Source organism: Chrysemys picta, chromosome 1 (genome assembly GCF_011386835.1).
Source record: "Chrysemys picta bellii isolate R12L10 chromosome 1, ASM1138683v2, whole genome shotgun sequence".
Taxonomy (NCBI): domain Eukaryota; kingdom Metazoa; phylum Chordata; order Testudines; family Emydidae; genus Chrysemys; species Chrysemys picta.
Genome location: NC_088791.1, coordinates 100,158,717 through 100,170,903, shown reverse-complemented (window position 1 = coordinate 100,170,903; position 12,187 = coordinate 100,158,717). Strand labels below are relative to the sequence as shown.

Genomic DNA, 12,187 nt, shown 5'->3' with positions numbered 1-12,187 from the left:
GTTTGCTGGGCAGCCCCCAGACCCTGTGCCCCCGGTTGGCACTTCCCCAGCGCAGCTGGAGCCCGGGAGGGGAAGCGCCCAGCTGGCGGCGCAGGGTCTGGAGGCATGGGGGCTGCCTGAAGCCGGTAGCGCTCGGGCAGCTCGGCGCTTACAGAGCCCAGGAGTCAGGGAGCACAGCAGCCCCCGGCGCCCGCTCTAAGGTAAGCCAGGGAGTATTTTTCCCGGACATGTTCAGCTTTTTGGAAATTCCCCCCGGACGGGGGTTTGATTACCAAAAAGCTGGACATGTCCGGGAAAAACCGGACGTATGGTAACCCTACCTGGCACCCCAGCAATTAACTTCCTCCCCAGAGCAGGATGCTCTGAATGACACTCTGCTTCTCAAGCTGTTCCCAGGGCAATGCAACTATGAGATGCTCTTTAAATGGGGCAGATCGTAAGGTGGTGGTATAGCCCATGACAATTAACTCTAGATAGAATTTAACTTAACACTGAAATAAGCATACCAGGTTAATTATTTTATTATGCCAAAAATCATGGCACAGATTTATATGTCTGGCTATACGTACAAATGACTACCATAAGGACAATGCACTCTCATGGAGAAGCAAGTTAACTGTGCTTACGCACAATGATGATACTCACATTGCGATTGATTATACTTACCCAAAGGGTCAGCTTTCCCATTCACGTCTGGAATGGTGAACACTCCCACGACTCTGTGTCCCTCTTTCTGCAGGTGTCTATACACTTCTTGACCAAAAATACTCTGACCTATCAGAGCTAGCTTTAGCTTACGTTGATAAGCCTGTCAACAAGAGTTAAAGCAAACTACATTTTAGGATGCAGAAAAGATACGTTGCTACATGTAATTCTGTCTTACTCTTTCTTAGCCAATGTTAGTTTTGATTTGTAAAGCAATAGTGTCTTTCTGTCCCAACAATATAATGGAAAAAAATAAATGACACATTTTTCCACCTCGTTCTTAAGAAGTACATATAATCTGCAATTTAGCGAAACCATACTTCTTTGCATAGAAATGTCACTTGGTATTGTTACTGCCTCCTTTATTATTGCATCAGCAGAAGTCTCTCCAGGTACATGCACTGCTTGTTACAAAAAGGCATAACAAAATCCTACCTACGATCGACAAACCATGAAATCTTATCTTTGAAACAGACTCTTAGCAAAATCTAGCTATTTCTGCCACAAGTTTCTGGAATATGCCCTCTAACTTCTAATTTCATCTATTATTCTTGCAGGAAAATCGAAATATTTTCTAAGAATGACAAATGTCAATAGACTTGACACTATGTTCAATGTCACATTAGTTCAAGCCACTCAAGGCATCAGTGACTGAGCCCAGTTCCAAAGTCCTTCCCTCACATAACAGATCTTTGTAGTACTGTCCACTCAATTCCTACTTCTTCTTCAGCCAATCGATAAGACAAACAAGTTTGTTTACATTTATGGGAGATACTGCTGCCCGCTTCTTATTTACAATGTGATCTGAAAGTGAGAACAGGCTTTCTCATGGCACTGTTGTAGCCAGTACTGCAAGGTATTTACATGCCAGATATGCTAAACATTCAGATGCCCATTCATGCTTCGACTTGGAGGCTCTAAAGTTTTACATTGATTTGTTTTTGAGTGCAGTTATGGAAAAAATAATTCTACATTTGTAAGTTGCACTTTCAGGATAAAGAGATTGCACTACTGTACTTGTATGAAGTGAATTGAAAAACACTATTTCTTTTGTTTATTTTTTTACAGTGCAAATGTTTGTGATCAAAAATAATAATATGAAGTGAGCACTGTACACTTTGTATTCTATGTTATAATTGAAATCAATATTTGAAAATGTAGAAAAACATTCAAAATATTTATAATATATTTAAATTGGCATTCTTTTAACAGTGCGATTAATCAGGACTATTTTTTTTAAATCTTGACAGCCCTAAAAACAAGCAAACAAAAGTACATATGTTTGTAGCAATCCTTCAGAGAGCGGGAAACAGTTTTGTCCTAGCAGCTGCAGCAGGAGCCTTCTTAGGACTCTGCTCTCTTTATACGTGCCATTTGAAAGTCAGGTGCAACTCCTGCTTCTTTCCCTGAGGGGATATCTCTAGGTTCTAGCTTCTCTCCTAACAGGGGATGCTGCCTCTTCATGAGGGAAGCTGGGACACAAGGGTACCACAACCACTAGGGCCACCATTTGGGTCCCAGAGGATTTGAACTGCCCATATGAGTGACTTACAAATCCTGTATAGATTAGCAAACATTCAGGTACAGAAAGATATAATACTTTGAAATAAACAACAAACCATTTCATGATGAAGAGTCAGTTGCAGTACTTTTTGCAAATGTCATGAAATTAGGGTTACCATATGTCCGGTTTTTCCCGGACATGTCCGGCTTTTTGGTAATCAACCCCCCGTCGGGGGGAATTTCCAAAAAGCTGAACATGTCCGGGAAAAATACTCCCTGACTTACCTTAGAGCGGGCACCGGGGGCTGCTGTGCTCCCTGACTCCTGGGCTCTGTAAGAGCCAAGCTGCCCGAGCACTACCGGCTTTGGGCAGCCCCCATGCCTCCAGACCCTGCGCCGCCAGCCGGGCACTTCCCCTCCCGGGCTCCGGGGGCACAGGGTCCAGAGGCATGGGGGCTGCCCGAAGCCGGTAGCGCTCGGGCAGCTCGGCGCTTACAGAGCCCAGGAGTTCAGGGAGCACAGCAGCCACCGGAGCCCAGGAGGGGAAGTGCCCGGCCGGGGGCGCAGGATCCGGAGGCATGGGGGCTGCCCGAAGCCCGAGTGCTACTGGCTTCACGGTTTGCCGGGCAGCCTCCAGACCCTGCGCCCCCAGCTGGGCGCTTCCCCTCCTGGGCTCCAGCTGCGCTGGGGAAGCGCCGGCCGGGGGCGCAGAGTCTGGGGGCTGCCCAGCAAACCGTGAAGCTGGTAGCGCTCGGGCAGCCCTTTTTGCGTGGCTGGGAGGGAGGAGGGGGAATGTGGGTGCTCAGGGGAGGGGGTGGAGTTAGGGCGGGGACTTTGGGGAAGGGATGGGGAAAGGGCGGAGCTGGGATGGGGCCGGGGGTGGGAAAGGGGCGGGGCTAGGGCCCCGGCAAGTGTCCTCTTTTTTTATTTTTTAAATATGAAATGATCCATTTTAAATTGTATTTCAGCTACACAGTTAGCCCCAGAAAGAGGTCTTAAAAATTGGTAGGATGTTCATGAATACAGGAAATGTTCATGAATTAGGAAAATTCCTGTAGCGCTATTTTGAGCCATAATGTTCTCTTGGGTGTGTGCATGCAACTTGCAGTGAAGACAACAGGAAATGAATTTGGCCAAGAGTAAAATTTGGCCCGTAGGTTGCAACAGTAAAGAAAAAGTCCTCCTGTATTATAGTATCAGAAAGCACTGGTGCAGCTGCAGCAGTGCTAAGTTGCCAGTGTGATGGGAGTAGTAAAAATGCCGGAGCCTTGTCTACATTGGCGTGTATACCGTTGCTACCTCCAGTACAGTTGTACTATTGGTACTAACAGCTATAATATGGCAACATATTTTTCTAGTGTAGACAAGATTTTCTTGTTTTAAATTACAACGTGCACATTATCCCTTGAAATTTTTATATCCTGGCAATGCAACATGGCCACAGATAACTCCTGCTACCAGTGCTTCATCACCTCAGCTTCCGCTTTTCAGAAACACAGTCCCAGTTATAAAAATCTGAGATTGGGTTTTTCTAACCATTTAACTGTTTATGAACACTCCAGGCAAGTTCAAGAAGTGTTCACCTGCTGTGCTACTGAATGTATCTGGTACAGTATGAAATCCATTGATTTCTATGGAATGTTAATTGACAATGGCAGCACCATAGATGTGATGGAAAAAACATTAGAGAAAGTCCTCCTGATGCAAGTTACTTGTTCTACATTTGTTCTCTTGTTAACTGTCACTCAATAGCACCTCAAGTACACAGAAGTAGTTGTCTTTTAGACTTGTATTTTTCTTTTTCAGTGTATTCCCCACTAAATAAGGACTACCAGCAAATGAAGTTAACAAAAAGTCCACATAGATCATTTATCATCCACAAATCATGACCAATTAAGTACCATCAGAAGAGTTAAACTCTTCCTTTCCTGAAAACAAAAAGTGTGAGAGGCATACCTGAATAGCCAAATTTCTGAAGGGACTTTAACAGAAGCTAAAACTGTGCATGTATTTTTATGTGTCTGAGTTTTTAGCTTCGCCAGCTTCTGCATTTAGGAGTCTGAAACTACAAAAACTCTGGATTCAGAGAGCAAACTGCAGCTGGGCAGACAAGTCTGGAAGTTAGCAAATTTGCCTGTACAACTGCCATTTATGCTTGGAAATTCACATTGTTTTGCATTCTTGAAAACTAAGACAAGAAAAACTGCACCAGCAATTTTAAGTCAATATGTATGATCAATCTCTAAGTAAATGGGGCTTGAAAAATATTTTAGAAATAGCACACTCATCTCAAAATCTTAATTCAGAAGAGCAGTTTTGTTTCCACAGGTCAAGTTTTTAATAACATATATTCTATAATCATAAACTTATATCTCTATTCACTCATAATTTATACGTACATAAATCTGATTCTAATGTTACATGGAGCTGCACACAAATTACAATTCCAGATCATAAGCTGCTGTAAATCAGTGTGTAGCTCCACTGGAGTCAATAGAGCAACATTACGTCAGTTCATGCTTGCTGAGGATCTGGCCCAAAATTGTTACTGAGAACAGATTTCTCTATGTTTAGCAGAGTTCTGAGCCAGGAAGTGGTTAGGGATAAAGAGAGGATGTAATCTTTAAAGCAGCAGAGAATAAATATGAAGTGGTAGAACTAGTAAAATTAAGAGCACAGAATGCTCATACATGCATACACATAGACACAGTTACGTTTCTGCATTCTGTTGAACAAGAAGATTAACCTGACAACAAGCCAACTACATGATATCGCATACGTAGTAAGTTGGTCGACTGAAAATGATTTTCCCAGCATGAAGGATATATAACTTCTCTATGACCAACTATTCTTGAATAATTTCTCCCTTGAATTGACACAAACATAGTTTCCATTAACATTCAGTATGGCTAATGCAATCCTGTATTGTATGGTCACATATATTTGTAGCTAGTAGAAAGTAAGAGCCAAATCACAAGTCCTCCAGGCATAGAACTCCTATTGGGTTCAATGGAGTCCCATGCAAGACGGGGATTGCAGGATCAGGCCACAAATCCCTTTCTTTACTTCTGATTGCTTCCTTTTGTCCTATTTAAAAGTTCCAATTGAGTGACATAGCTGAGGATCTTACTGCAAACCTGTGTCTTGTTCTGGAATTGGAAGATCTTCCTCTAAAACTGTTTACACAACTTGCTAGTCTTTTGAGAGTGGAAATTCCTTGCAGCAAAATGATACGGATACATGGTAGAACTGCATAAGAGTGTAAATTCTGTAAAATTATGGGGGACTGTAGGACAGCCTGGTAGTTACTTCTTCATTGAAATGCCACCTCTGGGATGGATCACTAAAAAGATAGGTCCCATAGTCTAGCTCCTAAACAGGAGCTCACTACATGCTATCAAATCATGCAGGTGGCATATGGTGATATATTAATAAGAGCAATCCTCATATACATTGCTGATAATGGACTTGTCATTGCTTTGGACATATGTATTGGTACTATGGAGGCAATGTTGAGCTTCCCTTGTAACCACCTTGCTGACAATGAGCATACAAAGTTATCAGATGCACTGCTTCTCATGGGAAGGTTCTTGATTATTCATTATTGGTGGGGACTTCTTCTCATCTTCTTTTTTGGAGTTATCCCAACAGGCCTGGAAAATAGTGGAGCTCAAACTGATGACAGAGAGATGTCTCAGTTTTACAAGGTATAGAGCCCTTTTATTTTTATTGCAAGGGAAGTTCTAGAGGAATTTTGTTAACATGGAGAATATCCCTGGTCTTACAAAGCTGTGTGAGCAGAGGATCAGGGATTTGGAAAGTGTCTGAACATTCTTATTTAATTTTCATTTGTTGAACTTGGTTTTGCTTTCTTTTTTCTTCCTTATGGTATTATTTTGCTTGTACACCTCTACCCCGATATAACGCTGTCCTTGGGAGCCAAAAAAAATTACCGCATTATAGGTGAAACAGCATTATATCGAATTTGCTTTGATCCGTAGGAGCATACAGCCCCCCCCCCCGTGCTGCTTTACCACATTATATCTGAATTTGTGTTATATCGGGTAGCATTATATCGGGGTAGGGGTGTATTATAACAAGGATAAAAATACTCATGGGAAGATCTCAAAATTCACTCTCATTTTACTTTGATATGATTCTCCCTAGCCAGATGCAGAGAACAAGATCGGTGTAGAGCACACAACCTGAAAACTAGTTTGTACAGGTGATGTACACAGATAGGCACCCAAATCCACACTTGGGCATCTAAATAAAAATGGCCTCCTTTTAAGAGATGTTGAGCATCCACAGATTCCATTGGCTTCAGAGGAAGTTGTGGATGTTTAACATTTCTGAAAATCAGTCCTCTTTTATGTAGATATAAATAGAGATATAGCTGCCTAATTTTTTAGGCACATACTTTGAAAATATTGGCTACAATATCCATTGATTTTATGGTATTGATTTACCTTACATAAAATAAAATTACTAGTGTTTATTTTAATGGCTGTTTATATGACACACAGCAATTCAACATTTACTCCATTCTGATTCTTATTCTTCTCCCATGCACCTCCTGCAACACAAAATAAGAATACACAAGCACTGCATATATTAATAGTCTTACAAGTCTCATATCAAAAGCAAATCACTAAAAAGTGAAAATGTGTTCATGCTACAGTTTCTCCTTGTGAAGAGAAAAGTTAACGTTGCAAAGGGTATTCATTTCATTGTTATAAATAACAAATATTTCTGGAATTGCCTGTGGTGTGTGCACCTCTAACATGTTTCACTGGTAGTACTTTCAGTTCAATTTCTCTGCAGATTAATTTTCAATAGCTCCCATTCTGGTTACAATATTATATTTATTCTCTTCAAGAATTTAGACACTGTTACTGATGACAAGGGAAATATTTTTTATGCTACATCTCTTTAAAAACGATGAAAAAGGCTTCTCAAAGGATACATTAGCATGGTAACTTTAATTCTACCTAGTGTCAGGATTCGTGCACTAAAGCCTTGCTCCTCTGAATGAAAACCAATAGCACTGCCTCTCCCCATCCATATCTCTGTATGCAGCGTGTCAGTCATCATTCACATTGCTGATGCAATTCCAAAGAGCTTGGCTAAAGTCTCTTACTGTAAAAACCCTTCAAAGCAGATTCCCCAGCAGGCAAACAGCCGTCCTCACCCTGGGTCATGCTGTCAAATATGAAACACAGAGCGGGCTTCGGGGGGAGAAAAACCACCCCCAAACTGCATTCAGCCGCATCCATGAATCTTAACCAGAGTGCCCGAAGCATCTCGTCTACTTTACATCAAATTTTAAGGGACACATTTAACCGGCCATAAAGAACAGCGTGGATCGTTATCACAGTCTCCCAGCAGAGCTATGCAGTTTAATCCAACACCAGACAGACAAATGTCCGCCGCGCCTTGCATTAATTCTCTACAGGCAGAGTGTAAGAACTGATGTTCACAAACTGACACGCCTCCAAGGCCAGCATTTGGAGCAGAAGCTGAAGGTTTACTTCTTAATAAGGAATAGCCATGCCTGTTCCCAGTTTGACTACAGTAGTGGGAACAAGCCTGGCTATTTCCTTTTGAGAAGTAGATCTTTAGCCGTCTTTCGCAGCAATTACAGCCTCGGAGCACCGCTGACCTCCCCTGCCCAGATTCCCGTGAGAACATGATTGCCAGTTCATATTCTTGAAAAGCAAAGATGTTACAAAAGCATCATCGATTTTCTTCGTCGCAGCTCCCAGACGCCTGCGATACACAGCATGGTATCAGAGGATATTCCGAGATCCGCGCCATAATACCGAGATCCACCAGAGTCTGGCAAAGCAAGATGTTCCTATTTTGGTAAACAAGTCAAATATCCCCTGAAGGGACCTCTGACCGTCCAGTGCCAAAATTCATGGGATAACATCTCGGCCTATTTTTATCCTTTCATGGAAGAGGTATTGCCCAAGCACAGCTGACTTGTCCTCCCCTCCCGCCCCCCATTTCTGGGCTACTGAGGCTTCTCATCCAAATACGGAAAACAAATATATGCTCACAGTCTTGCAAGCAAAAGCAATATATTTGCCAAGTCCCACTGAGTCTGTTCTGACCCTGCACCCTCCGCCCCCCCCCCCCATAACCCTTTTGCTCATTCCTGAGCTACGGCCTCCTGCAAAGCTCTTCCCTTGGGGGAACCCATCCTCACACACTCACTGTGGCCGTGGTGGAGAATTTCCTCAACAGCTGATGGGCTTTCCACAGCATTTTTGCAGGATCTTTGGTGCCAGCGGCTCGCAGGTCCGAAGCTTTGCCGGGAGCAGCTGCAGCAGCGCGGTGGCGAAGTGAACACCTGTGCCCCGCTCCCGGGGACAAGCAGAGGCAGAGGGGGAGGCGGCCCAAGCTGGGAGATTTGTCTGATGCAACCCGAGCTGGGTGCCGGTGGCCGCGAGCCAGGCAGGCGCGCACACAGGCCAGCAGCAGCTTCGCCCGCGCCCGCCTGCGCGCGCGCGCTCCTCCGCTCTGCCCGCCCGGGCTCTAAGGGGGCTGCGGCGCAGCTCCCGCCTGGTTCGCTGCCAGCTGCCTGAGAGCGAGACCTCTCCTCTGCTGCTGCACCTGCCCCTCTCCGTGCGCGGGAGAGCGGGCTGTTTCCTCCTTTGTACGGGGAATACAAAGCCGCCCCGGGTGGTGGCAAGGGCCGAACTGAGCGGGGAGTTCAAGCAAGAGCAAAGTCCCAAGTTGTCCCCTGGGGAGATCAGGCCAGGAGGCGGGAGCTATTTCCCTGGTCCGAGAGGATGGGTTTACTGCTCTCTAGCTGGTGCCAGTGCGCAGGCAGAAGACAGGAGCGGCTCAGGCATTGCAGAGTAGGGTGACCAGACAGTAAGTGTGAAAAAATCGGGACAGGAGGTGGGGGGTAATAGGAGCCTATATAAGAAAAAGACCCCAAAATCGGGACTGTCCCTATAAAATCAGGACATCTGGTCACCCTATTGCAGAGCTTGCAGGGGATGGGGAGGGGGGGTGGACAGGCGTTCGGTTGCTTTGCTTGCACAAAAGGAGGATAGCCCCGTGGGAAACTGCTTCTTCTCCTCAGAACAGGTACTGCAGGTCTGCTCCAGCAGCGCGCCTGCTCCCTGCCCTGCAGGTGCGTTTGATAGGTGAGAGGGTAGTGCTGGTCCAGCTCTCGTCAAGCCCATGCCGTGCCCAGCACTGGGGTAGACCGATCCTGGAGCATGAAATGAGCTTTTAAGTTCCCCTGTTTCGGCTCACTAAGAATCCTGAAGATGAGGGCCCAGAGGAGTGAATTTGATGGAATGTTGTTTGAGGAGCCAATGGCCTGAGTGAAGGACACAGGTTTTATGCACTCAGGGGTAACCCATGTTGCTGAGGCCACACGCTGCTGCATTGGATACTAGCTGTAGTTCCCATACTTAAATCCCCAGCCTTGAGGGTCCACACCCAGTCCTTCTCCTTTCTACCGAGCCAGTAAAGTTACCCATGGCATTTATTTGTTTTAAATCTTGTCAGAAGGATGGATGCTGGTGTCAGTGGTGCAGCTAGCAGTATCTTCCTGAAAATCCACCTTGCCCACTGCCTGTGATTTTACTGGGAGTCTGGTAATATGTGGTGTTCTTTGTTTTGTTGGGGCTGGTTTTTCTTTTAAAGCCCCACCAGTCTTCTGATTACATGAACATTTCAGCTTTAGTTTTAAAAGGTAAGTTTATAGTCCTCAGGGCTGTGGAGAAGAGCTTGAAAATACGAATCTTCCATGCTCAAAAAAACAGCAAACAAAAATACTCCCAGATTAGTTATTTTTAAAACACCAGTCTCATGATTTCCGGGCCTGACCCATGATTTCTGAATGCTCGGGGTTGGTAGTACTGTTAGCAGGAGTTTTATTCCTGACCACAGTGCAAAGCAAGAATGGAAAATAGTTAAATAACCAGCTGTAGTTGGAAACTTTTGTCAAAAATGACAATTTGATAAAAACCAGAAACAAAATTTCACAATTTTTTGGCAAACTTTATCTAACCACCTCTGTCATGACTCTTTCTTATTCCAAATCTCTCTTGTTTTTATTTGAGGTGTTGGGTGTAGTAAGTTGCAATGCAGATAGAAACCTAGATAGAAATCTAGAGGGGAGGGGCTTTATACACCCTTTTATTTAATTACACAGGTAAAAGACAGGCCCCCTTATTGAAACCTACCTGAAATAAAACTCTACCCCATCACAAGCAGTCTATGTGTTATATCTCCTCTTTCATCTTCATGCCCTAATAACAAAAGCATGTTTTTTGGAGAAAAATGTAGCAAGGCAAAGAGAAACAGGGCTCCACACCAGCAGTGATGCTGTGCTGAAACCTCTCCCCTTGCTCCCCCTCTGAAACATCTAATTCATTTGAGCCCTCTTCCATCCTGAGTCCCCTCAGTTTTCTCTACCCACTGGAATTCCTTCTTGAAGGAGGAGGCTGTTTTAGTTTTCCATGGGGAGAGGGTGTGAGGGGGGACCTCCTCAGGGGGTAGGCAGGACATTGGTAATCTGAACACTGTTTGAAAATTGTACCAGGATTAGGCTATCTTGCAGGGTCCTAGAGCCCAGGCTGCAGTCTGAGCCCAAACATCTACCCCATAATTAAATAGCCCCTTCACCAGAGTCCCAGACAGCTGGCAGTAGCTAGCCCTGGGTTTTTAATTGCACTGTAGACATAAGAGGCCCATCCCTAGAAGGAGATGGGGAAGAGGGCACATCCTGTTCCAGTCTCTAATACTGTCCCGAGAAGATCAAACACATAGGAGACGAGGTAGGGAAGAAAATGGAGAAGACATCAAGACAAGCTTCCTCAATGAGCTTGTAACCGGAACAGAGCTCATTGGAATGCAACGGATGGTAGGCAAGGCACCGGTAAAGAATATGCACCTGCCCACTCCTTACCAGATAGGAAAAAAACATTGGCTCCCTTTTTAGTGTCCAGGGCAAAAATCCTTAGGGTTTAATTGTAAGCCCCCTTTCTCCCCTAGTTACCCTTATTGCCCATCTGCATGCAAAGGAGAGAGCTATCACTGCAGGGCTGCAACTCCCCCACCAACGCCGGGGGCCAGAGAGTGGATTTGCAGGGATGAGGAGTACAACAGAGCTAGCACAGAGTGGGAAATAAGTCATGCCAGCCCTTTATCTGGTCCACCTTATTTCCCCCTGGGGTAAAGGAATGACAAGGACTGAATTGTGACTATCTCCTAATTCGCTCTGTGGTTTGTTCTGGGTAGCACAGCCATGCACTCCTCCTTATTCAGACCTCACTGTAATTCCACTACAATCTAGATTGTGAATGAGTCTACAGAAATTATAACATTTTTAATAAAACATTTCAAATTAAAAGGATCCTCTGGATTTTTTTTGGTAGTAAATTGAAAAATCCAGAAAAGGGTGCCCTTGGCCAATTCTTAGTTGATGTTGTTTTCCTCTCTGGACAGTTCAAATACGGGGCATGTATTTCCCCCCACACTCTTAGAATTTGTTTAAATGGTTTTGGGTGGGTGGATTGAGTGAATACAATTGAAAGGAAGGAGGATTAAGAGAAAATGCAGAGAGACAAAGAGAACATGGGGAAAGTGATGGAGGGGAAGATTGAGAGAAACTGGGAAGATTTAATGACAACATGGGAAAAGAATTTACTGAAAGAAGAAGAATTGAGAAAGTGATGAAAGCACATAGAAACTTTACATTCAGACCCCCAATACTATCAGACAGGCCCTGGCAATAGACACTTTGAAGAGGATCCAGATTCTGTGAAAAATAGCGGATCAGCAATTGTATACATTTCTAATATTTCTGGGGAAATCCCTTTGCTCTTTCCATATGCTTGTGTGAGCTAAAATTCTGCATTCCCAAAGTACTGTAGGCAGGAAAAGACAGGAAAGTGTATTTGCCTGTAATTGCAGATTGTGAAGCTGACTTTCAGAAGGTGCATGTTATTTA

General features: G+C 44.3%; 1 protein-coding gene across 5 annotated transcripts in view; it reads right to left on the bottom strand.

Annotated features, from left to right (window-relative positions):
- The window catches only part of ALDH1L2 (aldehyde dehydrogenase 1 family member L2), a 74,282-nt gene extending 65,380 nt beyond the window's left edge, over positions 1-8,902 (bottom strand). For 2 of the 5 annotated variants that reach the window (XM_065564954.1, XM_042843623.2), the window contains exons 1-2: positions 8,428-8,902; positions 667-808 (exon numbers count right to left, since the gene is read on the bottom strand). In XM_065564954.1, the coding sequence (XP_065421026.1) occupies positions 667-808; positions 8,428-8,478 (193 nt within the window). In that variant the 5' untranslated portion in view covers positions 8,479-8,902. The remainder of the gene's footprint in view (positions 1-666; positions 809-8,427) is intronic. The other 3 variants (XM_005300767.5, XM_065564973.1, XM_005300769.5) reach the window with 3 other exon arrangements.
- Positions 8,903-12,187: the final 3,285 nt, after the last annotated feature.